This window comes from Panthera pardus, unplaced genomic scaffold, assembly GCF_024362965.1.
Source record: "Panthera pardus isolate Hobbes unplaced genomic scaffold, ASM2436296v1 HiC_scaffold_3, whole genome shotgun sequence".
In the NCBI taxonomy this organism is placed as follows: domain Eukaryota; kingdom Metazoa; phylum Chordata; class Mammalia; order Carnivora; family Felidae; genus Panthera; species Panthera pardus.
Genome location: NW_026526876.1, coordinates 13,129,126 through 13,155,157, shown reverse-complemented (window position 1 = coordinate 13,155,157; position 26,032 = coordinate 13,129,126). Strand labels below are relative to the sequence as shown.

At 52.0% G+C, this 26,032-nt stretch overlaps 1 protein-coding gene across 3 annotated transcripts; it reads right to left on the bottom strand.

Moving 5' to 3' along the window:
• Window positions 1–1,559: 1,559 nt before the first annotated feature.
• On the bottom strand, window positions 1,560–25,790 carry RAB40B (RAB40B, member RAS oncogene family). Of its 3 annotated transcripts, XM_053893148.1 has the most exons (7): window positions 25,497–25,777; window positions 7,640–7,700; window positions 5,800–5,860; window positions 5,012–5,089; window positions 4,832–4,918; window positions 4,126–4,348; window positions 1,560–2,630 (listed from the first exon to the last, which is right to left on the bottom strand). In XM_053893148.1, the coding sequence occupies exons 1-7, from the start codon at window positions 25,666–25,668 to the stop codon at window positions 2,359–2,361; spliced, it is 954 nt and encodes a 317-aa protein (XP_053749123.1). In that variant the 5' UTR covers window positions 25,669–25,777; the 3' UTR covers window positions 1,560–2,358. The 3 variants fall into 3 exon arrangements, with proteins under 3 accessions (XP_053749123.1, XP_053749121.1, XP_053749122.1); XM_053893146.1 differs by lacking the exon at window positions 4,832–4,918 and having other exon boundaries at window positions 25,497–25,775; XM_053893147.1 differs by lacking the exons at window positions 1,560–2,630; window positions 4,832–4,918 and adding an exon at window positions 2,695–2,974 and having other exon boundaries at window positions 25,497–25,790.
• Window positions 25,791–26,032: the final 242 nt, after the last annotated feature.

Here is a 26,032-nt window from a genome sequence, read left to right as displayed (position 1 = left end):
TCTCTAAACAAACAAACAAACTTAAAATTTTAAAAAAATTTTACAAAGATTTTTATGTAAAAAAATAAAATAAATAAAATAAAATAGGGGCCCCTAGGTGGCTCAGTCGGTTAAGTGTCTGACTCTTGGTTTCAGCTCAGGTCATGATCTCACAGGTTCATGAGTTCAAGCCCCACATCGGCTCTGTGCTGACTGTGCAGAGCCTGCTTGGGATTCTCTATCTCCCTCTGTCTCTGCTCCTCCCCCACTTGCACTCTCTCTTAAAATAAATTAAATAAACTTAAAAAATAAAATTAAATTAAATTAAAATTAAAAATTCCTCATTGTAACCTCCAGCTGCTGCAGAGAGATGTGAAGCAGGTACAGCCAGGAAGGCAAGACCCTGCCCAGGGCCTTTGCACAGTCCACATGTCCTGTATGAGTCACTTGTGATTGGTGGTTAGGACCTCGTCCGTTGGGGGGGTGTGGGGAGACACGTCCCAGAGGGATTCAAGAGTACCTCTCTGCTTTTACCAGACAGGCACACACTTGAGGGCCTCTCGTTAATACTTCCCACTTGTTTTGGGAATGCGAGCTGGTGCAGTCAGTCTGGAAAACAGTATGGAGGTTCCTCAAAAAACTAAAAATAGAACTACCCTATGACCCAGCAATTGCACTACTAGGTATTTATCCACGGGATACAGGTGTGCTGTTTCGAAGGGGCACATGCACCCCAATGTTTATAGCAGCACTATCGACAATAGCCAAAGTATGGAAAGAGCCCAAATGTCCATCCACGGATGAATGGATAAAGAAGATGTGGTATATACATACAATGGAATATTACTCAGCAATCAAAAACAATGAAATCTTGCCATTTGCAACTACGCGGATGAAACTGGAGGGTATTATGCTAAGTGAAATTAGTCAGAGAAAGACAAAATCATATGACTTCACTCATATGAGGACTTTAAGAGACAAAACAGATGAACATAAGGGAAGGAAACAAAAAGACCATAAAAACAGGGAGGGGGACAAAACAGAAGAGACTCATAAATATGGAGAGCAAACTGAGGGTTACAGGATGGGTTTGGGGGTGCTAAATGGGGAAGGGGCACTAAGGAATCTACTCCTGAAATCACCGTTGCACTAGATGCTAATTTGGATGTAAATTTTAAAAAATAAAAAATAAAAAATAAAAATATATACTTCCCACTTGTTTTTAGGGAGTGAGTGAGCATGACCGGGGGCGGGTACAGAGAGAGAGGGAGAGAGTCCCAAGCAGGTTCCATGCTCAGTGCAGAGGCCATGACCCTGGGATCGTGGCCTGAGCCAAAATCAACAGTTGGACACTTAACTCACTGAGCCACCCTGGTGCCCCCAAGACTTCCCATTTTCTGCCTCTACATGTCTTTCTAGGGAAAGGAAGCTTTTTCAACACATGCCACGGTTCAGGAACAAAGCCTTGCTGCCAGCTCCATGTACTGGCACGAATTTGTGGCGCTTGAAACACTTGATAAAGCAAATGAAATGAAGGGCTATGTGAATACGCAAAATCAGAAGGAACCAGCCGACGACCCTACCAAGAAACAAGTGTACATTTTATTGTCAGGAAACATTTTCTTAAATAATGGTGGCCACTTCATTCCTTACCGACACGGCTCTGAACGATATCTTCCTTGCCGATCTGGATCTGTTGTAACTATGTTGTGGCCTTTTGGCACAACTGGAGATATCTTTGGCATTTTCTTCCCTTAGCTTTGTAACTTGTGGAACATCTTGTACAAAAAAATGTAGATTTACAGAAAAATATGCATATAAATCACTTATTAATCCCCAAACATGGTAAATAACATAGCAAAAACTTTATCAAATCCATGTCAGACCCGAGCCGGACAGAGCGGCCGTGCCAACTCTGATTCTCCACAGCACTTCATAAACTCGTGCTCCGATGTGACGAGGAGACTTACAAAAAGGCCCTCTTGTGAGGTCAAAGACTAATTTCTCTCCCCCGTTGCTTTCCAGGGTCCCTGGAATTTGCACTCACGACACACGTCACCGCTCTTATAAAAGCAGTCCTATTAAGCAAAGGCCGTGCTGCAGCCACGACGTAAGTGACGTCTGAAATCTCACGTTATCAGGAGCCGAGCAGAGTGCTGACCCCCTTTATAAACACACATCTAAAGCAAGAGCTTCATGCACATCCATGTAGAAACACCAACGTCGAGCTGTGCGGGGTGTTTTCAATGCGCGGGGCGGCACGATCACCACGAGAGACCGGCAGGTGCTTTCCCGCGCCTGGAACGGGCTCCCGAGTCCCACATGTGACGGCTCAGAGCCTCTCGCAGAGGGGCCAGTGTCTGTGTCCTGGCGCCTCCCTCAGGAGACTTTACAGCTGTTCCGGGGGCAGCGCTTGGGCGGGCTCTGGGGGGGGCGGGTGGCCTTCACTTTTCGGAGGCTGCTCCTCTTGTGGGTGGAGCTGGTGGTGAGAGAGTAGGAGCGGCCGTGCATCATCCTGGCATTGAGACCACTGGCCATCGAGAAGGATTTGAGGTGACTCCTCAAGGCCATCGGCAGCGGGAGCTTGTCCACCAGGTGCACGGGTGTGCAGGACACCACAGCCCGGCAGCAGAGGTCCTGCAGGGTCAGCACTGGGAGAGGAGAGGAAAGGAAACGGGTTTAGTGTAGGACACAGACTGACCACCTTCCTTCCCTGGGGTGTTGGGGCTGAGGGCTCCACCCGCCGGACCCACACGTGCCACTGAGCAGGGCTGGAGACCAGTCTGCCTGCTTTAGTGGCCTCGGACTGCAGACCCCTGCCGTCTTTCCCTCCAGGTCCAAGAGGTGGGCAGACCTGGAGGGGAGACAATGGCACTCACGCTCCCATGGTTGGGGTGAGAGACCAAGGGCATCAGGGATGACCTCCTTCCCGACTGCACAGCTGACCTTGGCAACACGTGTGACCAGCTGTATAATGACATGTCCAAGGGAGCACCTGAGGAGACAATGCTGTCTTCAATCTCCTCTACACTGCCCCTTATGCGAGTTGGGCTCCCTGCCCGGTGGGACGGGCTCTTGGGGACCTGCCGAGGAGGGGCATTCCCAGTGTGCCCCCTCCCCCCCCACAGCCCCCAAAGGGGTCAGGCCCAGGGTTGCTCAGCAAACAGCTCTTTCGGCTCAGTGGTTCGTAACTGGGGGTGATTTTGACTCCCGGCACGCTTGTGGTTTCCACAGCTGGGGGACAGGGGGTGTGGTGCACTGGAGGCCCCGCCCGAGTGGCAGCAGTGCTGAGGGGGAGGATCCCTGATTCAGAAGAACCCTATTTTGCTCTGTCAACCCTAGGCCACCCAGTTCAATGACTACAGATTTTGTCTTTTTGTCTTTAACAGGAATATGTGGACAGATTACTCAGTGGAAAATGGTGACAGCGACTATGTCACCACAAAGCAGATGAAATAAGAACACAGGTCTGGGGCGCCTGGGTGGCACAGTCGGTTAAGCGTCCGGCTCTTGATCTCGGCTCAGGTCACGATCGCACAATTCGTGGGATCGAGCCCCGCGTCGGGCTCTGCGCTGATGGCTCAGAGCCTGCTTGGGATTCTGTCTCTCCTTCTCTCTGTCCCTCCCCCGCTTGTGCACAGTCTCTGTCTCTCTTGCTCTCTCTCTCAAAGTAAATAAATAAATAAACTAAAATTTAAAAAAAACAGCACGGGTCTTTGGACGAATTAACACGGAGGGATCTGGTGTTGACAACACTCTGTGCACTTCTCTGTCTCAAGCTCCCCTCTTTGAAAGCGGATCGCTCCTAACATGATAAGCTCTTCCCAAAACCACCAGGGGTGGGGGGCCCGGGGGAAGGGTGTGGGCAAAGCCTGGCGTCTGAGCGCCTGGCAAACGTGGCCCTCGGGTGCTGCGTCCCTGCAGGCTCAGGGGCCCCGCTCCGCGTGGGGAGGTGCTGGCTCCTTCTCATCACACACGCCTCTGCCTACGCACACACTTCAGAAGTGCCTCTCATGAACTTTCCGACAAAACTGTTCACGGTGACTTCTAATTAACTGCATCCACTCCCTGGGAATGGATGTGGCCGCCTCGGGTGGGTCCTGGGAGGCGGGCCAGGGGCTGGAGGACAGCCTGGCGGGTGCCTACCCTTGCTGGGCCTCCAGAGTCGGTCCATCCCGTGCCGCAGCAGCACGGTCCTGGCCAGCTCCGTGAAGGACTCGGTGATGTTGAAGTTGCACAGAGGGCTGACCTCGAAGAAGGTGACACCCAGGCGCGCTGCGTAGGCCTGGGCCTGCTCCGTGGGGACTTGCCGCTTGAAGGCCAGATGCAGGCGGTTTCCCACCAGGATTTTAGGGACACCAGGGGCATGCTGAAGGGTGACAGAAAGGCAAGGAACAGGGGTTACTTGTGCTTCTGTTCCTGGCACCGCTGGTGTGCGGGGTACATGGCGTCCTCCCCAAATTCACGCCCACCCAGAACCTCAGAACGTGTCTTTATTGGAGAAGGACGCTTGCAGATGTATTTGGTTAAGATGAGGCCACTGGGAAGGGCCGTCAATCCAGGCACTGGTGTCCTTGTGAGAAGAGGAGAGGACCCAGGACACACAGGGGAAAAGCCACGTGGGGGCAGAGTTACGGGACCACAGGCCAGGAGCTGTCGGCAGCCACCGGGAACTGGAAGAGGCAGGAAGGACCCTCCTCTGGAGGCTTCAGAGGGAGCCCAGCCCCGATGACCCTGGAGTTCAGGCTCCTGGCCTCCAAAGTGTGAAAGAACACATTTCTGTTGTTTATGGCGATGTGTTCCGGCAGCTGCAGGAAACAATATGACGAGTGCGGGGCTGCTCTGTACCCACATCGGCAGTTGGCCAGGTCAGCGTGCCAGCAGGCAGCTCGCGGCTCTGGCTCCTGGGCGTGGTGGGGCTCCAGGTCAGGGCCCGGTCCTGTCCAGGGAGGGGATTGGTGTCCTTGCTGGTGAAGCCTCGTGCCCCGGCCCTCAAGCCCACTCGGATGGTGCTCTGGCACAGTGCTCATACCTCATCTATCTCCTTAATCCACCGGTCGATGCCATCAAAGGACCAGCGGTTTGCGATGTCATAGACCAGGATCACACCCTGCGGAGAGAGGCACCAGGCTTACCTTACAGGACAGAGGTGGGCGCAGCTCTGGGCCATGCTGGCCAGTGTGCAGGCTACTCAGTCACAGACTCACAGCCAGCTAAATGACCACTTTACTAATTTTAATGGAAAACACAGTATTTTTATTTGTCTACCAAAAGCAGTAGTTAAATATTTACTTCTAATGGTGCTTCATGAGCTCGTTAATCCACTCTCAAATGTCAAGGTAAGTTGGGGACTAGCATTCAAATCCCCCGATCCACATGCTGCTCTAGGGACATGGAATGTGGAGGGACTGCAAGGGTGACCACCTTCCTAGGGGCAGAGCCCACCCACCTGGACAGAGTGCTCTCCTACATGCGCACAGACATACACACACAGTCACGCGAACACAGGTGCACACATACAGATGTGCACACACACACGCATACGTACACACACACACACACACACACACACACCCCTGCGGCCACACAGAGCTCGCGTGCACATGTGTGTGCAAACATAACACATGCACACATACATCCCTGATGCTGATGGTTTGCAAGCCACCGAACATTCCTTGCCACACTTTCAGACTCTTTTTTTTTTTAAACACTTTGAGATTCTTTCATCAAATCATATTAAACACTTTGAGATTCTTGCATCAACAAACATTCCAATGCCATTATTCAGTCAGTCTGACTTCCTGGCTCAGGGGATGTTACCTGTGCGCCCCGCGAGTAGGAGCGGAATATGGTACAAAATCTTCCCTGCCCGGATGTATCCCTGGAAAAGATGTTGGAGGCCAGTGAGAAGAAATCACTGCTTCTTCCTGACAATAGGGTTTTGAACTTGGGAGCCATAGCAAACATATTTTACAACGGTCAGTCAGTGGCCATCCCACTGCAGGTACGTCCCTAAGTTTGTCAATACGAGGAATGGATGTGGGGGCCCCTGACACCTGGAATGGAGCTCCAGGAACCATAAATCAGGACAAAGAGAAGTAACGTTCCCTGGGATAGATTCCAGCAGCCTGCTCTCATGGTTGTGGCTCTCGGGTCCAGCGGGTGGTGATTCCCCGCAGGTTAGAGAAGGGCAACACTCATCTGCATGTGCAATCAACAGTCCCACATCAACACGCGATCCCCTAGAGATGAGGGTGGGAGGGCAGGCCTCCCCTGCACGCCAGGCGCGTCCTCATATACAAACAGCGAGACCCAGCACGGCTTTTCTTTGGTGACCCACCTCTGCCTTCTGAGTCCTAGATGAGGCTCTGCTGAGGAGAGCAGGGCCTGGGGTTCAGAAGTGTCAGAGGTGCTGACCGTGGCCAAAGACGTGGGAGGAACACCTCACGTGCTGGGAGCAAATGCACGGAGAACTCCCAGATCAGTCCCTACAGAGTTTAGGCTTTGCCCGCAGACGGGGTGGCTACAAGTCTAGGGGCGAGGAGACGCAGGAGGAGGGCAAACTTGGGAGGTAGCCACCGGCTCCGCATGGGAGATGGGTGGCTCTCGTGAAATGGGAATGCTCCCTGGTGTGGGGGTGCCGCGGAAAACCGTGGGGTCTGGCCAGAGCAACTGGGGGCGCAGGGACATGAAGGCATTTACTAAGACAGGCCACTCAGATGAAAAACAGAATCGGGAAATGTCGAGAGGGTGCCTAGGAGACGTGGAGCAGCCTTCGGCATCCAGGGCAAGTATGGGCTGAGGGTGGGGCCCTGGATGGTCCCTGGGGAGGAGAAAGATGAGGCAGGGTAAGCCCAGGGCCCTGCAGCTGCTCAGGCCTGTGCCAAGGGTGCGTGCAAGGTAGGAATGAGAACACTGCAGGTGAGAGCAGGGTGCCTGAGCCTCACTGACCCACAGGCTGCTGGTGGGGCAGGCCTTACCCACAACCCAAACGTCGTGGGGTGGGTGGCGGGAAGGGACAGGTGCTGAGGGGACATTGCGGAGAGGCTCCCGGCTGGACTTTGGGGCTGACTGCTCCTGGGAAAGAGGGAGTGAGGGAGCAGGAGAGGCTTCCAGGGCTTGGAGGCTCAAGGGCATGTGTGGGGTTGGGGGGCGGCGAAGAGGGCCAGCAGGTGGCCCAGGAGAAGGGGTGACACGGGCGGGGACAGTACTTGGGCAAGTCACACAGGGAGGCGGGCAACCCAGGGATTGGTCAAAGCAGGAACGCTCAGTTCTCCCACCCCCATCCCACCTGAAGCTGAGGGGCAGAGGCAGGGGTTTGTGACCCGAACCTCAGAGCCTGGGGGTGGGTGGGGGAGGGGGCACTGAAAAGACACCCAGTCCAGACCTGGGCAGGGGGGGTCTCTTGCCTCCCAACCTCCCCACACCTGCCAGGGGTCTGTCTCCATTGCACTCACGGGCCCCTCCTGGCACTGGGGAGGCAGAGGCAGAGGCAGGTGTCAGCAAGGCCACATCCTGGACAGACTCCCAGGGACCCACAAAGGCCCTGCAGTTCCCTCCCGTGGATGAGGCCTCAGTGGACGCAGATCCCCACCTCCACGGGGTCTGCTCACGGGCGCACCGCTCCCCCCTCCCAGAGCTGGGGTTGGGACCCACTCACCAGAGTTGCAGCTTCACCCGCCGCCCGTCCAGCAGGATGGTGGTGGTCTTGTAGTCGATGCCTGTGGAAGGAGGTGGGGGCAGCTTGAATGCTGCTGGCCTCAAAGTCCTTCCTCACACTTCCTCCCCAACAAAAGGGCACCGGCGAAGAGAGCTCTCCGGGGGAGGGAAAGGACGTCTCACCAGGGCAGATTCACAGGGCAGGTGGACCGGACCCCGCTTTGGGTCTTGCCGGATTCGTTTGGCCCGTGTCCACCAGCCCCGTTGCTCACCCCACGGGGCCTCCAGTTCTCCCCTCCTCACCAGGCACCGCTGCCTCGGCCCCCCCGGCCACCCCAAGGCCGTCCCACTACACGAGGGGAAGGCGGCTGCAGCCAGCGGGCTCGGACTTGGATTCCAGCCCCCGAACCGTTTGGCAGCAGGGTCGCCTGTGGGGCTCGGGGCTCGCTGGCCCCCCGCTTTGCAGGCGGCTGGTTGCAGCCTGACTCTGCCCCTCATCTCTGGGCCCTCCCTCCCGCCCTGTCTCCTGTCCTGGGACCGTTCCTCCTAGGCCCCACTCCCAGGCAAAACACTGAGATCCCTTCCCCAAATTTTTAATTTAATTTAATTAATTTACTAAGAATGTAAAGTAAAAAAGTATCGCATGTGAAATGAAGTACGAAGCATTATCTCAGCTGTGTAAAGAGAAAACGTGTGTGTGCGCGCGCGCACAGTGGGGCGACTGTGAGGGCCTGCCCCATGTTGTCCCTGGAAGTTTCTGGGTGGTGGAATCTGGGTCGTTTTAACCTTTTTTTTTTACCCCAGCCTTTCCCTACTTTCAAGTTTCTTCAATGGGCATGTATTTTTACCCCCTAAAATCAGGAAAAGCAATAAACATTTTTTAAAAAGAAAAATATTCCTTCCCATTCTACCAGAAACCAATTTTCTCCTTCATTGAGAAACCACTCTTGTGTTCACAGAGCAAGTCGCAGGAACGCTTCTGCCAGGCCTGTGGAGGAGAAGACACACTGGGCTGGACTGGAGGAGGGACAGCCCGGGAGAGACAGGGCTTGCATCAGGTACCAAAGAAAGCCAGAGAGCAGTTCTCCCTTCCAAAAAACAGACGCAACACAGTGTATGATCGCAAGAATCCAAACTGCTTAGTAACCCACCCACCAGGCTTTGCGTCGCTCCATTTGCTTCATTTTCCACTTCCTCAGGAATCTCTCTCACAACACACAAACCTAGAGAAGACCAGCCTTGAAAACGTTCCGGGATGTGGCCAGACTTCGGATGTCTTGACAAGGAAAGCTGGATTAAGAGTTATAAATCTAAAGGGGAATGTGCTCTTGGGGGATAGATAGGAGAGAGAGAAGCCCTACAAGACGGACTTGATGAGGCAACAGGAGGGGGCGCTGAGGGCAAAGTACAAGCTGCACCCCGCCCCCCCCCCTTTAAGACACTCTCTTGGGACACTTCAAAACAAAAACTGGAAGGGACAAAAAACAAAAAAAAACAAACAAAAAAAAAAAACAAAAAAAACCACACAAACAAATGGTTAAAATGATAAGAGTCTCCACCCTTTTATAAGAAAAAGGCAATCTCATCAATAGCCTGAAGTCCAGGAACTCCCTACTGTCTTGATGTTAATGCTTTGCTAGAGGGAAAAACCACCTTAGCTAGGTCTCCAGAAATAGCTAGGCCTCCAGCAATCTGTGAGTCTTTAGCACATGAAAATCCCTTTTAAAAACTTCCTCTTGGGGCCCCTGGGTGGCTCAGTCGGTTAAGCAGCCGATTTCGGCTCAGGTCATGATCTCGCGGTCTGTGAGTTCGAGCCCCGTGTCGGACTCTGTGCTGACAGCTCGGAGCCTGGAGCCTGTTTCAGATTCTGTGTCTCCCTCTCTCTGACCCTCCCCTGTTCATGCTCTCTCTCTGCCTGTCTCAAAAATAAATAAAACGTTAAAAAAAAAAAAACAACTTCCTCTCGACTTTACCTCCCCCAGCCCCATAGTATATAAGGAGTCATTCTTCACAGCCCCAGTGCAGCTCTTTCTGACCCTGGGTCCTGTCCCCAGCTTTAATAAAATCAATCACCTTTTTGCACTAAAGGCGTCTTCAAAAATTCTTTCTTGGCCAGCAACTCTGAACCCCACCACCACCCCAAAACTTCATCAGGCCTCACCCTGAGAACGTCCTGGGATGGGTGTGAAATCTTAGCAGCTCTCCACCAAAAAACCCCAGCGCCCAAGGCTCAGAGAGCAAGGTCCTCAGACGCAGCTAGAGAAGTGTCAGGTGCAAGCAGCTTAGCTGTGGTCCCTGACAGACCTACAGACCTACCTTACACTTGGCTACCCCTCCCCCGCCAAAAAGCCCCAAGAGAAAGAGCATCACATTCATAAACCCTCCTGTCTTACAGCAGGATGAGGGCAATACAGTATGCACGGCATGGCAGAAGCGGAGGACAGATTGCTTCGCATTCTGTGGACACGTTGCCCGGGGTTTTAAGGCAGAGTGTAGATATTCCCGAAACTGCATAGGTCAGTAGCTTCAGGCTCTGTGAAATTACTCTTTGGAGTGACCCACCAAGGGCCTTTTCACAGCCCTTTAATTTTTTTTTTTTTTTAACGTTTATTTATTATTGAGAGACAGAGAGAGACCATGAGCAGGGGAGGGGCAGGGAGAGAGGGAGACACAGAATCCAAAGCAGGCTCCAGGCTCCAAGCTGTCGGCACAGAGCCCGCCAAGGGGCTCGAACCCACAAACCGAGAGATCATGACCTGAGCTGACGAAGGACGCTTAACTGACTGAGCCATCCAGGCGTCCCTCTTCACAACCCTTTAAAATCCCATTATCTCCCGAAGGCAATTTCAAATGCCTACACCCTTCCTTTTGCAGCAGTCAGCATTGGGTGTGTGTGGCGTGAAACACACACACGCACAATAAATACATTATATATATATACATATACACACACACAAATAGATATATACAAATAGATATGTACAAATACATATACGTATATATACAAATAATAGATTATATACATACATATGTTAAATATAATATATACATATATAACAAATAGAATGGACAATCACATAATAAATAAGAATATATACATGTATAATTAAATGTTTATAAACACAAACATATATACAGAGAGTAACTTCAAAGTTAATTTTGGAAATATTTAATTTTTCCCCTGGAATGTACCATTTACCATTTACATGAAGCAACAAATAAGTACTTTTCAGTTTAGAGAGAACCTTGGCTTTGGATGTCTGTTTCGAGACACTAAGAGAGAGCTCTCACCATTCACAGCCCAGAAAGGTAATTTCATTGTTAACCTTTAGGAGATTAACCCACCGCTTGAGTTGGGTTGGTTCCTCTGATTTACAAAGTGTCCTTATGTACTTATTTTTTTTGATGCACAATTAAAAAAGATTTCATAAATGTAAAAGAATTCATTCCTGATGGTCTTTTTAAGCACCCCAAATAAAACTATACTTTTTTTTTTTTTTTTTTTTTCATCAGTCATAGATGTACGTAGTTTCAAGTGTCAGAGACTTAGTATGGACAGGCTATACTAAGTATGACAGGCCCTGATTCACACCCCACCACAGTGTTCTATTACCCATCTTTTTAATTTCCTTTGCTATGTATTTCCAAGTTTGTAAACACACTTGTATTCCTACTTCCTGTCTTTTCACACTTAGGCCTTAATAAACTTCCCACTGTGGAAGCTGAAAATGTAGTCCTCTCACTGACACACTCCACATGCCTCTCTCTCTCTCTCTCTCTCTCTCTCTCTCTCTCTCTCTCTCTCACACACACAGTATAGTTATCTGCCATTTAACTAGATCAATATCTAATTTTACATCAATGTGACCAAGTAAACACTATCCACAGCTGGATCATGTGGTATATACTGTGTTTGTTCTTCATGTATAACTTTTTGTTTTTACTGGAGTTAAAAATTGCTTTTTTGTTTAGTTTTCTCTGCATTTATCACTAACACATCCCTAAAATCTCCTCCAGTTATCTAGATCTCCTCTCAGTACTTCCAAACTTTCAGGTGTTTCACCTTCTTGGGGATATCTTTCCAGAGCTTCTGTCCAGCTCCCATGCGAACTGGGAGCATGGCTGTCTTCCTGGGCCCTCCTTTCTCCTACTGTGAAATCACATCTCCCTGTCTGTTGGTTTACTTCTCCCTTTTTCTTCCTGAGAAGGGTTGTGGAAGATAGTTTTCGAGACTTGGCATGTCTGTAGTCTGCATTCACTCTTCCTTGAGATTGGATGGGCACACAATTGAGGTAGGAAATAATTTTCATTCAGAAGTGTGCAGGTCTACTTTCTAGAGTTCTTGTTGAGAAGTCTGATGTCAAACTGATTGTTGACCCTTTGAAATGTATTTTGGTCTTTCTGCTTGTAAGGCCTTGCCCCAGCACTCTGCAATTTCATGCATTGTTATGGGGCATCTTCATTGTTATGCTGACCACTTGACATGCTCTTTCAATCTGGAGACGCAATCTTTAGATTCTGGAAAATGTTCTTGAATTATTCACTTGTTTCCTCCTGCTGGCATATTTTACTAAGACATTGGGCCTCCTGAACCTACTCTCTGATTTTCTTATTGTGTCTTATTTTGCATCTCTTTTTCTCAACATTCTGGAAAATGGTCTCAATGTTATCTTTTATTCTTTCTTTGAAATTTTTATTTCTGTCATCACATTAAAAAATTATCTTTTAACATTTAACATTTATTTATTTTTGAGAGACAGAGAGAGACAGAGCATGAGCAGGGGTGGAGCAGAGAGAGAGAGAGACAGAGTCTGAAGCAGGCTCCAGGCTCTGAGCTGTCAGCACAGAGCGTGATGCGGAGTTCAAACTCACAGAACCACGAGATCATGACATGAGCTGAAGTCAGACGCTTAACTGACTGAGCTACCCAGGCACCCCTGCCATCATATTTTAAATTTCCAGGATCTTTATTGTTTTTGGATTGCTCCCTTTTGAGTTTCTGCTTTTGGCCATGGCTGCACGGCTCCTCCTGGGACAGTACTGCAGACAACTCTCAGGGATGGACAAAATATAAAAACCAGTGACCCCAAAGCATTGGAGAGTGACTCCAAGGGAGTCTTCACAAGGGAGGGACTCTTCACCACTTTCTCCACTTTGGCGTCAGACCTGGCAGTGATCACATTGCCACGGTTCGGGGCTGCCCGTGGCCACCTTCCTCACCAGGTAGGAGAGGAGCTGGGAAGTCAGCTGGAAGTAAGCTACAGACAGAAGCGTAGATGGGGAGAAAGCAGTAGAGAATCCTGACAGGCTCAGGCATCAGGACCAGACAGTCCTCAAAGGAGGCCTGTCCTTCAACTTGTCAGTCATGTGAGCCTGTAAACTCTCTGCTTGAGCTGCTTGGAGCTGACTTTTTTATTTCCATCAAAAATGTCCAGTCGGGGGGGGGGGGGGGGGGGAGGGCACCTGGGTGGCTCAGGTGGTTAAGCATAGGACTCTTGGTTTCGGCTCAGGTCATGATCTCACAGTTTGTGGGTTCAAGTCCCACATCAGGCTCTGTGCTGACAGCACAGAGCCTGTTTGGGGTTCTCTCTCTCCCCCTCTCTTCCCTTCCCCTGCTTCCCCTCTCTCTTTCTCAAAGTAAATAACCTTTTTTTTTTTTTTTAACGTCCAGTATGATAGAAAACATACAAAGCACAGTGACTGGAGAGAGGAACAGAGAATGTCTGACCTACAAATCCTAGAAAAACCTGCAAAAGATACATTTTAACATCTTCCCAAAAGAGAAGTACAATGACCTGTGTCTCAGAATTTCACTAACAGTAAATAGCACTTACGAGGGACTCTGGCTCAACAATAATGATTTAATCGTTAGCTGCCAGGCCCAAAATTGCACTCCATGACTATAGGTGGCGGTTCCCATTAGAACAGCCCTGCTGAATAAGCTGACCCCTGACCCTTGGGACCACGCAGCCCAGTGCTCCACCAGCACCTGCCCCTTCCGGGCTTGGGCTCCCAAACGTCTCTGGGTCCATGTGCTCAGCTGTGTGCCACTCACTCTGCCCCTGTAGTGGGGACTTGGGGACAGCGTGGAGCCAGCTGGGGTGGGGCCAGAGATAAAGCTTGAAAATGCGCTGCTTCCCCATGTGATATGCGCCTTGGTTTCTCCAGGTGGGGAAGGTGAGAGTGGAGATGGGCCAAACCCACTGGGGCCCCACAGGGAGGAGGTCTGTGTGGCCTGGGATCAAATCCCAGTCCTGACAACCAGCGATTTCCTCATGCTCCCCTGCCTCAGTTTCCCCTACCACTTGGTAGAACGCACTTGCCCCAGCTACTTACAGCCTAACCCTAACCTTAACCCTAACCCTAACCCAGCCTGTGTACCTACCGCCTGTAGGCACCTCGCCTCGGCAAAAGCTTTTTCCCCCGGACCCCTGGGCCCCCGAAGATACACCCCTAACACCGCTGTGCTGCCACAGACGCATCCCCAAATCACCTCTCTTCACGGCCTAACTCTCCTCTCCTCAACTTACTCACTGAACCGTTCTCTCACTCCCGCAATGTTTTCTTTTATCTCCTATTTACGTGTTTGCTCTTTTTATGATGTTTCCTCTTCCCTGACTCTGTGGCATGCTACCTTCAACGTCGGTCCAGGAGAACCCAGTATTCTGACATGAGTGGGGTCAAGCTGAGGACCAACAGGTATAATTCGTGTTTGCTGCACTTAACTAATTCTTCGAAAACTCTGTCCATCAAAATGAGATAAAAACACACAAAAACTTCTAGAACAAAGCCTGTTGGAATGCTCATTGAGTGAGTCAGAATAACAGAGAAGAGATATAATTTTAGCCTTCTTAAAAAAAAAAAAAAAAAAAAAGGAAGCGTCAAATGCCAAGCCATTCACTCCACTTTTAGCTCCGCAGGATGAATAAATAATTTAGCGATCTATTTCAGTTCGCGCACCACCTGCTTCTCTCTCTTCTAGTGAGCACGCAGGCATAGATGTGAGCCGTCAGGGAGGAGAATTCTCTGCTGGCGTAAATATCGGTTAAATATCACTTACAAACATATTCATCTCTGAGAGGATGACTTTTGAGAAATGTACCTAACGTTGAGGGAAAAGATCAGAAAGCAGCCCTGTGACCACCAGAGGCTGGGAGGAGGGGCTTCCTTTTGAGAGGCGAGGAAGATGTTCTGAAACTGGAAAGTGCTGGCAGTTGTATAAAATGCCACTTCATTGTTCACTTTAAAACGGTTTGTTTTAGGGGCGCCTGGGTGGCTTAGTTGGTTAAGTGTCCGACTCTTGGTTTCGTATGGGATCATGATCTCATGGTCTGTGAGTTTGAGCCTCACATCAGGTTTGCTGCTGTCCGTGTGGAGCCTGCTTGGGATCTTCTGTCCCCCTCTCTCTGCCCCGCCCCTGTTTGTGTGCTCTCTCTCAAAAATAAACATTTAAAAATAAAATATAAAATAAAATATAAAATAAAATAAATAAAATAATAAAATAAAATAAAATAAAATAAAATAAAATAAAATAAAATAAAATGGTTTGTTTTATATTATGTGAACTTCACCTCAAAGAAAACGTATGCACATACGTCCTTCTCAGAGTTGGCTTGCATGGCTCTTTGGATCAGAAGGGCCCTCCGCTGGAAGATGCTGGGGTGCCTCACAGAACCAAGTGGTGGGAAGGACTCAGGGTGGTGACAAGTTTGACCCACAGCTAAGGCCAGTGCCAGCCCCTCAGTGGGCCCCCTTGCATTTCTAAACAGTTCTAAAAGCAAGTCACATTCAAGACAGGGACTTGATGTGTGCTCATCACGTCTACACAGAGGTCAGTGACTAAAATTAACATCAGTGATCTCTCTGCAGAACTCCTTTTTGAAAAGTATGTTCCTAGGGCACCTGGGTGGCTCAGCTGGTTAAGCATCCGACTCTTGGTTTCAGCTCAGGTCATGATCTCACGGTTCATGGGATCGAGCCCTGTGTATTTTTTTAAATATATGTAAATATATATATATATATATATATATATATATAGAGAGAGAGAGAGAGAGAGAGAGAGAGAGAGAGAGAGAGAGGGGGGAGAGAGAGAGATAGTGAGTGGGGGAGGGACAGAGAGAAAGAGAGAGAGAGAGGCAGGGCATGAGCAGGGGAGGGGCAGAGAGAGGGAGACACAGAATCCAAAGCAGGCTCCAGGTTCTGAGCTGTCAGCACAGAGCGTAACACGGAGCTCGAACCCACGAGCCGTGAGATCATGACCTGAGCTAAAGTCGGACGCTCAACCGACTGAGCCCCCCAGGCGACCCTAAAGTGCTCAGTTCTTGATGATATTGGCACCCTTCCTGCAAAGCCCACTTTAGCCAGGGGCTGCCCACCTGGCCCCTGGGGAACTGTGGGCTCCAGGCCCCCTGATAACTCCTGGCTGGGACACTCTGCTCACTTAGATGGTCACTTCATCCAGCCAGCGGTGCTGTATTCTAGCAAGTTCCTATGTCAACTGAACCCACCCACTGAGGCTGCGTGTGTCTTCAGAAGGAGCTCCGAGCCTTCTGGTTCAGCCTCCTACTTCTGGAGTTGCAGGAGCTGAGACAGTGTGATGTCTTGGGGGAAGGATATGCCCTCATCACTGGTCATGGCCATAACCAGCTAAGTGACCGTCCCAAAGCCGGAAAGTAAACCGAGCACCTGTCTGCGCCCCAGAAGACAGTTTGGGATGAACCACCCTGAACAAGGAGTCATCTCCACTCACCTGAAAGATGCCAGGGGCCTCATAAATAACCGTGGTCCCAGGCACTAAGTGTCAGAGAGGCGAGAGGCTGGACCCTGCTGGCAGCACATGGATCCCCTGTATGTCACTATGGACAGAGGGAGAGTAAGTGGGGGGCCAGCCGGGCATGTGCTAGGCACATGCGGGCCCCTGTGCTGAGCCGCTGTCACCATAGCACAACTGGGAAGCACAGTGGCTCCCTGAGAAGCCCACAGAAGTGGCAGGTACCCAGGCAGACGGTGGCAGCGGGGGCCTCATCTCTGGGAAGGGGGCTGGGGGCGGGAGGGCTGCCGGAGACAGAGTGCCCAGAGCTGCCTCCTAGGGTCATGCATGGCCAGGTCCTCACAGCCCGTGGGCGTGGTGGGGCCCTGAGGTGGGTCACCAAGCTGGACACCTTTGTGACCACAGTCTCCTGTCTGAGAGAAGAGGGCGGACCATCCCTGATGCTGCTCCTGTTCAGACAGGAGGCACGGTGTGGGCTCAGCTCAGCCTCGGCCAATGTCACCACCAGCTGGGCCCTGAGCTCCAGACCCAGGCGGTTTTTCTCAGAGTCCGTGGCTGCCTCCAGACACCACAGCAGGGCCTGGTCTCTCCCAGGCTTCCCCACCCAGCGGCACATCCTTTGGGCCAAGTGTGATAACCCCAAGACAGAGTGGGAGGGAAGGATAGAGTCCCTGTGTCACCTGCAGCAGGACCAGGGGCCAGCTCCTGGCAGGCCCCTCCCCTCCCCTGACTGTCACCTGTCAGGAGAGAGCAGAGCCAGAGGATGCTTGGCCACACAGGAGACAGAGGTCAATTGCAAAGTCCATTCCCTCCCACATTTAAACTGCACACAGAGATTCCAGGAAGGACTTTCTCCTGCAACCTTCCTGCGGAGTGGGGCCCTGCCCACACCTCAACTTCAGAGTCATGAGCAGATACATGTCCATTGTTGTAAGCCCCCCATCTGTGGTGGTTTGATACAGCAGCCCCAGGACATGGACACACTGTCCAACTGCACTCCCACACTGTGCCCCCACTGCCCACCCTGCCCAGTGCTCATGGAGAGGGCGCTCAGGGCCAAGGACAGGCTCCTGGCCTCGCAGGATGGACCCCTGGTCTCATGCCTCTGGCCTTCCCTCTCTGGACATCAAGCCGCCGTGACACTCTTTAAACCCACAAGGCAGTGGGTCTGCCTTCTGGAATGCGCACATCACTCTAAACTGAAATAGGTTTTACTTCCAAATGGGTTTTCTCAGTCTAAGAGAGAAGCTAATGTTCTACACATCTATCAATTTATTTTGCCCATTAAGATACTTTCCAGCCTTCTGATTAGGGTCCGCTAGAATTTAATGCATGTATTTACTATTCTGCCTCCGTAAATTTCTTTTTCAACCAAACAAAATGCCATCTGTGTCACAAGTGACAATATGGTTCAAATACATGAGCAAACTCAGCTGAGTCCCACTTGGGGTGGGCAATTCATTAATTATTGGCTACAGGGCGCCCGATGGCTCAGTCGGTTGAGCATTCAACTCTTGATTTCAGCTCAGGTCATGATCTCATGGTTGTTGTTTTTTGTTTTTTTTTTTTAATTTTTTTTTAATGTTTATTTTTGAGAGAGAGAGAGAGAGACAGAGCATGAACAGGAGTGGAGCAGAAAGACAGGCAGACACAGAATCAGAAGCAGGTTCCAGGCTCCAAGCACAGAGCCCAACGCGGGGCTCGAACTCACAAACCGCAAGATCGTGACCTGGGCTGAAGTCAGATGCTCGATCGACTGAGCCACCCAGGCGCCCCTATCATGGTTTGTGAGATTGAGCCCCGCGTCGGGCTCTCACGGAGCTTGCTTGGGCTTCTCTCTCTCCTTCTCTCTCTGACCCACCCTGTGTGCACGCACACACTCCCTCTCAGAATAAATACACATTTAAAATAAAGTGAAATAACCTGTAACTCTGTGTGCGCCTAATCTCAGTCGGTTGGCCAGAGAGAGACAAGCTGGGAGAAGCTGTTGCGAACCAGAAGAAATGCACTAAACTGCAGGCACTGTGCGCACTGGAGGGAGGGGGCTGCAGGCAGAGGAAGAAGGTGACTCTAGAACAGCATCTGCAGAGGGCAAAATCCTCAGTTCAGAGGAAGGGGCGGGCGGCATCACTGGAACCGAGGTGCCTTGTTTACAGACAAAGAGGCAGTGACCCGCTCACAGAACCCCAAAGTCCGGCATCTCTGGCAGCGGGCCACGCGAGGTGGGGGGAGCTGACCCACACACTGGCAGCCTCTGGGGCCAAAATGGTGCAGGCGTGGGGCCAGCTTCAGGAGGTGCGGGAGCTGCCCCACAACCTGGAGCCCAGGCAGAGGGCGGTCCAGGTCTAGTGGGGAGACTGGTCGAGACCTCCAAGGAGGAAAGCTGAAGAGAGGTACTTCTTTTTTTTTTTTAAGTTTATTTATTTTGAGAGCGGGAGCGAGCGAGAGAAAGAGAGAGAGTGTGCTTGTGTGTGCGTGAGTCGGGGAGGGGCAGAGAGAGAGGGAGAGAGAATCCCAAGCAGACTCTGCACTGTCAGCCAAGAGCCCGATGTGGGGCTCAATCTCATGAACTGTGAGATCATGACCTGAGCCTAAATTGAGAGTCTGACAGTTGACCGACTGAACCGCCCTGAGAGGCACTTGCGAAGAAGGCAAACCCCGATGACATCATCGGGAGCCGCTATCTTCTGTGGTGACTGCCTTTTGCGTGGTTTTGTTTGTGGGTCTGATAAAGTCTACATCTGTGATGTTTTAAGCCCAACCCCTTGGACATTGCAGCTCTTTTCAGTTTTTGCTTATACATCATCCCTTCCTTGTAGCCAATTAAGCTGAAGCAGCCTGGGAAGAAAGCCCCAAACGTTTGAATCTCTTAATGGGAAGTGAGCCGATAGCCTGCAAATTCAAGCAATAGGTTCCATTGCTTCCGATATACCTTGCCCCTTCTCTTCACCCCAGAAGGCCCAAGCGAGGAGTGAGCAGGTGCAGCCAGCAGGGCCAAGGCAGAGCCACGTGGCCGTCAGCTGGGAGCGCCCAGTGCTAGTGGCAGAGGACACAGCAGGGGGTGGGTGGCTGGGGGGTCTCCGTCCAGAAGCTGACCCTCTGCACAGGAGGAACCTGGGCCAGCCGGTGGGATCTGAGCCCCTCCTTGTCCATCACCCAAAGTCAGGGTTACCTGGGTTGGGGTTCAAGGCTAGACTAAAGGGGCAGTCCCCCCTGTAGGAAGGAGGCGCCACAGGACATGGGGACGTGGGGCTGAATGATTGGCTTTGAGGAAGAGAAAATCTGATACAAATGCAGTTTTATTCTTCTCAAATGCATGGAAGCACTTACGACATAATTTTAAAACAACAGCGTTGAAGAAACTTACCGTGTGCTCGTGGCGGCACCACAGGAGGTAAGGAGGTGGGAGATCATCTCCTTCTCAAGGAAATAACTTGGGATACAATACAATGTGAGTCTCAGTTCAAACATGCACGAGATGGCTTTATAAACCGGGCTTCAAATCCTGCAGTGGTTGCCACGGGAAACCGGCAGAGTAGCTCTGACATCGGCAGATCCACCGGGGTCTGCAGCACTGCAGAAGGCAGCAGGGGTGTGCGACCACCTCCTGGTGCAACACTTGTCCAAGGCGAATAGAAAGGAGAAGAACCCCACAACAGGATCACTCAGCAAAAACGTTCTGATGGTCCTCCCAGGGAATAAAAGCCACTTCTCTGAGCCTCTTCTGAACCAGAGGGGCCACAGAGGGGCCCCGAGCCAGCCACCCCATCTACATTCCTGCTCTCACTCATGCTGTGTGACCTTGAGGGAGTACTCACCCTCTCTGGGCCTAATTTATCTCATGAGATGATTCTTCTACACTCTCAGTAAGGGGGGTTGTTATTACAGCTGCTAGCAAAAATGAAGCAGAAAAAGAAAGACAGGATTTTCCTGTGGGCAAAAGGAAGCTGGTGAAACAGCCAGGAGAAAGCAGTGAGAGAAAATAAGTCTCTTTGGGGAAAAAGCCGGGAGGCAAGAGATTGTAGAATTTCGTGTCAGTTTAATCTACTTGCCTCTCCCAACTAGAAACTCAGCAATCAGAGAAGGAAAGGTAACAGCTGGGGCCAAGGGGAGACACTGTCAGCAGGGAACAGGGGAAGAAGGGCCCAGCTGTGGCCTTGACTTCACTCCCCCAGCCAGGGCCAGGCTGTCCAGGTCTTTTCTCCCCACTTCTGCCTGGAAGAAGAGGCTGAACGAAGATCCCCCGGAGGCTCCAGGGTCAGCAGGCCCCAAAGTGAGAGGTGGGCCCCTTAGCTCTTCTACGTGTGTATCACACTTCAACAAAACATTATAAAAGGAGAGAGAGAGAGAGACAAAGAACCCAACCTAAAATGAAACCTGACCCAAGGAACAGAAGGACATTCATCCTAGTTACTTCATGCAAAAGAGCAATTTAACAAAAGCATTAAGTTGGAAAAAAAGAGATTTTTTAAATGAAATAAATTATTTAAGGAAAAAAATTTAAATGTTTATTTATTTATTTAAAATTTAGGGGCACCTGGGTGGCGCAGTCGGTTAAGCGTCCGACTTCAGCCAGGTCACGATCTCGCGGTCTGTGAGTTCGAGCCCCGCGTCAGGCTCTGGGCTGATGGCTCGGAGCCTGGAGCCTGTTTCCGATTCTGTGTCTCCCTCTCTCTCTGCCCCTCCCCCGTTCATGCTCTGTCTCTCTCTGTCCCAAAAATAAATAAAAAACGTTGAAAAAAAAATTTAAAAAAAAAAAATTTATTTGTCTTGGGAGAGAGAGACTGCAAGCAGGGGAGGGGCAGAGAGAAACAGAGAATCCCAAGCAGGGTCCACGCTGCCAGTGCAAAGCCCAACGCAGGGCTCCATCTCATGAACTGTGAGATCATGACCCGGGCCGAAATCAATAGTCAGACACTCAACCCACAGCGCCACCCAGGCGCCCCTATTTAAAGAAAAATTTTTTTAAATTTTAAATTAAAGGGGTGCCTGGGTGGCTCAGTGGGTTGAGCGTCCAACTTCAGCTCAGGTCATGATCTCACGGCTCGTGAGTTCAAGCCCCGCATTGGGCTCTGTGCTGACAGCTGAGCCTGGAGCCTGCTTTGGATTCTGTGTCTCCCTCTTTCTCTGCCCCTAACTCACTCGCATTCTGTCTCTGTCTCTCCCAAAAATAAATAAACATTAAAAAAATTTTTTTAAATTTTAAATTAAAATTGTAAAAGAAAGAAAATGCAGATCAAAGCATTATCACTGAAATAATAAAAAAGAAACAGCCAGAAACAATTTTCTAAAGTAAAAATTACCGACAAATAGGAAAGGCTTGAGATGCTCACAGAAATTCAGAAGAGACAGAAAGATGAAAGCAATTAGAAGCGAATGGATGGGGAAGGCAAGAAAACACGACCCGACATCAGGATAATGGGTGCAGAAGGCAGAATCATCTCACCCACCCCCACAAGGTACCCACACTGTGATGTTCACAATACGTGACTCCATTAGGTTACATGGCAAAGGGGCATTAAGGCTGCCGAAGGAATTAGGTTTGCTGATCAGGTGATCTTAAAATACAGAGATTATCCTGGATTATCAAATGGGCCCCAGCACCATCATAAGGGCTCTTACAAGCAGAAGAGAGACTGAGTCAGGCTGCAGCGGTGCGGCTAGAGAAAGGAGGCAGTGCGGAAGGCGAGAATGGGGCTTGGAGCCAGGGAGTGCAGAAGGTTCTAGAAGCTGGAAAAGGCAAGCCAACAGACTCACCGCCAGCACCTCCAGAAAGGACGCAGCCCCTGTCGACACACTTTGACCTCAGCACAGGGACACTGGGCCCACCCAGGATTGTCAGGTAAGAAATCTGTGTTTTACCTAAGTTTGCAGCAATTTGCTCAGCAGCCATAGAAAACCAATACAATTGGTGTCTCTGAAGCAGAAACACCAATCAATGTAACAGAAGATGTTTTAGGAACATAAAGTAAATTTCCCCGAAATTTAAAAAAAAAAAAAAAAGCCTGCAAATTCAAAGAGTACACAGTGTATCAGAAAGTTCAACACCAAGCATTCAACTTTGAGACACTCCAACTGAGAAGAAAAGGCTAATTTACCCCCACCCCACCCCCACCCCGGGGGGAAGGGAGGCAGGGGAGCCAGCTGACCTCAGGCTCCAGCACCCACATCCAACCCCAGGGCCATCCAACCCCAGGGCCCTGGAACAATGGCTACAAAGTGTGGCAGGAAAGAGAATACCACCTGAGAATCTATTGTAACCTGACGGAGATACTGTTCACAGATAAAGACAACAGACATCCTCAACCATGAAAGCTCTCAGGAAATACCAGCCCTTCCTAAAAAATGAAATGTGGCTAATTAGAGGGGCAGCAAAATAAAGAACTCACACACACAGTGGTGGTGAAGACTCATGGTCAGCACCCAAGACACTTGAACATCTAACTAGTACCAAGCAGCTATGGACACGGCAGCCCAGGTTCAGAAACCCGGGCAAAGTAAGAGCCACACAGGCTGCACGCACAGGTTGGGGGTGGGGTGGGGATGGAGAGACTTGCTGAAAAGCGCTCTCCTTCCAATGCCCAGAAGGGATGCAGAATGACCCATGGACACAGCGTTAACAATAATAACGTAATTGATGCCAACTTCTTGCAATTTTGTGGAAAGTGTCTTTTTCACCTAAATCCTCCCCTCTGTGTTGAGGAAAAACCTTTATTTTTTTATTAAAAGAATTTTTTCTATGTTTATTTTTTTATTTTTGAGAGAGAGAAAGAGGGAGAGAGAGAGTGCGAGCAGGGCAGGGGCAGAGAGAGACGGAGACAGAATCTGAAGCAGGCTCCAGGCTCTGAGCTGTCTGTCAGCACAGAGCCCCATGCGGGACTGGGACCCACAAACTGTGAGATCATGACCTGAGCTGAAGTCGGACCCTTAACCAACTGAGCCACCCAGGTGCCCCTGAGGAAAAACCTTTAGAATAAAGTGTTAAGCAGTTGCTTCTACAAGTCCTTGGCTGGGCTTGTGACACAAAGTGGTGCGTCAGAGCAGCCCCAAGGCGCTGTTCAAACCGACCAGAAGGGAGCTCTGCCCACATTCCTGCTAAGTGCCCCACATCACTCACCCACTATAGAACTCAAAGCCACAGCTGCCCCCCCACCCCCAGGCACACAGATTTATAAGAACCGTGCATCTCTTCTGTGCTCATCCATCCATGGAGCCCCAGGCCCTGCGGACCCCCGCCCTTTGCCGGCTTAAGCCCCAGAGCTGGGCTGTCCTGCAGGGCTCTACCACATCTGTCACTAGCCAAGCGTCGTGCTAAGCGTGTGAAATGTGGCTAATATGAACCTTTAATTGTATTTCATTTTAACTACCCTAAATTTAAAAAGTCACACGTGGCTGATGGCATCACCTTGGAGAACACAGTTCTGGAATCAGTGGCCAAATGTGCATTTTCACAAGGCCCTGGGGTGAAGAGTCCGTGGTTCTCCAAAACCATCCCAAGCTCTCCCCCACCCCTCCAACCTCCTAGGCCTGCCCCAGGCCACCCCAGCAGCTGCTCTGTTCCTTGCTCTGGAGCCACAGACTCCCTCCCTCAGCCAACCCTGCAGGCCACTTTTTCTCTTTACATCCCTCACCCCCACCTTGTGCCCTACCACAACCTTTGCCCTGTACTCCCTGCCCCTCTTGCCTCAAGTCAAGTTCATCTCTGGATCCAGGACTTCCTCTTGTGCACTGTGTTCTCAATTCTGCCCTGCCTGGTCAGGGCAGGAAGCAAACCTAGGCTGGCTTGAACATCAAGACTCCACTCCCTGGGCTGCCCTCCTCTGTTCCTGGAGAACAGACTGCAAGGCCAGGAGATGGGGGGGGGGGGGGGGGGGGTAGGACCCTGAGCAACCAGGTATGGCTGCAAGCGTGCCTTCTGTCCCTGGAATGTCCCCCGAAAGTGATGGCAGGAGGTGCTCTTCACAGCCACCCAACCTGCGCCATCAGAGCAGCCTGCTGGGTGAAGACCTTGGCTCTCCTGCCTCCCTGCCCAGGTTTCTGCCCACTTCACCTTCCTCTCCTCTCCCCTGCCCTGCTTTCCCGCCTAATGTCTACCCGGCCTTGGGGGCTGCCGCCCTGAAACCTCAAACTTTGGGAACCCTCCGCTCACTACGCTCAGCTCTGAGTCCTGCGCTCCCCTGGACCTGGAACCCACTCTCCTTCATTTCACACCAGTGTTTGCCTTCCTCGGCCCCGAGGGTCATTTGGGTTTCCTGCCCTCCTGGGCTTGTTCACCAGGGCGAGGAGCCCCTCAGACTCTCCAAGAGCCCTGGAGAAGCCTCCAGACTAGTTCTCCCGCTTCCACCCCACCCACGCGCAGAGCCACCACCTGGGAGCCTCCGCCCCGCTGCGCTCTGATCCCGCTCCCAACCCCGCCCGCCTGTTCCGTAACCCCCACGCATCCTTTCCAAACGCGTCTCACGCACTGGCGGTCTCCCGGATGGGCCCACTCACAGCAGCCCAGCCGACCTCCCCCCCAAACCCCACCTGCGAGGTCCGCTCCCTTCCGCCTCGTAGACATCCCGGGCCGAAAGGACCCCAGCGTCCAGTGCAGCCGCTAGCTCCCGCCGGGAAGCAGACTTTGATGAGGCTGTGGAGGACGCGCTGTGTTCCCCACGTGCGGAAACGGGGGTGTAGCCAGGGCAGCCCGAGTAGCGCGCGCCCGACCCAGGCAGAGAGGCGGGTGGGGAGCCCCGCGCTCCCCAATCGCCGGCCCCTCGCGCACTCCACACCCTCGGCCCCGCTCGCGGTCCCTGGCTCTGCGCCCCCGGTTCCTCGGTGCGCTACTCCGGTGCCTGGGCCCGGCTTCCCCCGCCCGCAGCGCGCTCTCCAGACCCGCTCCGCTCGGTCCCCTTGCGCTTCTTGGCCCGCCGCTCGCTCCCAGGCCCCCTGCGCACTCCCCGGGCCCCGCTCCTCCCGGCCGGCCCCCCGTTCGCTCCTCGGCCCCCCATTGGCTCCCCTGGCCCCCGCGCGTTCTCCGGGTCTCGCTCCTCCCGGCACGCCGCGCGCTCCCCGGCTCTGCTCCCCTCCAACCTGGCCCCACGCTCACCCGCCGGGTGGCCGTAAGGGGACTCGGCCGCGCCATCCTGCAGGCTCGCCAGGATCTCGCCTTTGCCCACGTCGCTGTCGCCCACCAGCAAGAACTTGAGCAGGAAGTCGTAGGCGCGGACAGGGCTGCCCAGGGTGCTGCTCATCGTGCCGCCGCCGGCACCGGCGCCCATGCCCGGGCCACGGGTCGCAGAGGCGGCGACCGGGCACCGAGGCGCTGAGCGGGCCCAGCCGTCCGCAGATCGCTGCGCGCCCCCGGCCCCCGCAGCTGACAGCGCGCGGCCCCGCCCCGCCACGCCATTGGCGAGACTCAGTTGCTAGGGGTGCTGCGCGCGCTCATTGGCTGGGATGCCCGTCCATCTCTCTTTCGTCTCCGCCTCCAGGCCGACGTCCACCCGCCCCTCCTGGGAGGATGAGGTCGTCGCTGCCAATGCAGGCTGATGGGCGGAGCGGGGGCGGGGCTGAGGACAAGGTTGTTACGGCCACAGCCAATGAGGTCCCGAGGCGGGGTGGGGCGGAGCCAGGGGCGGGGAGGCA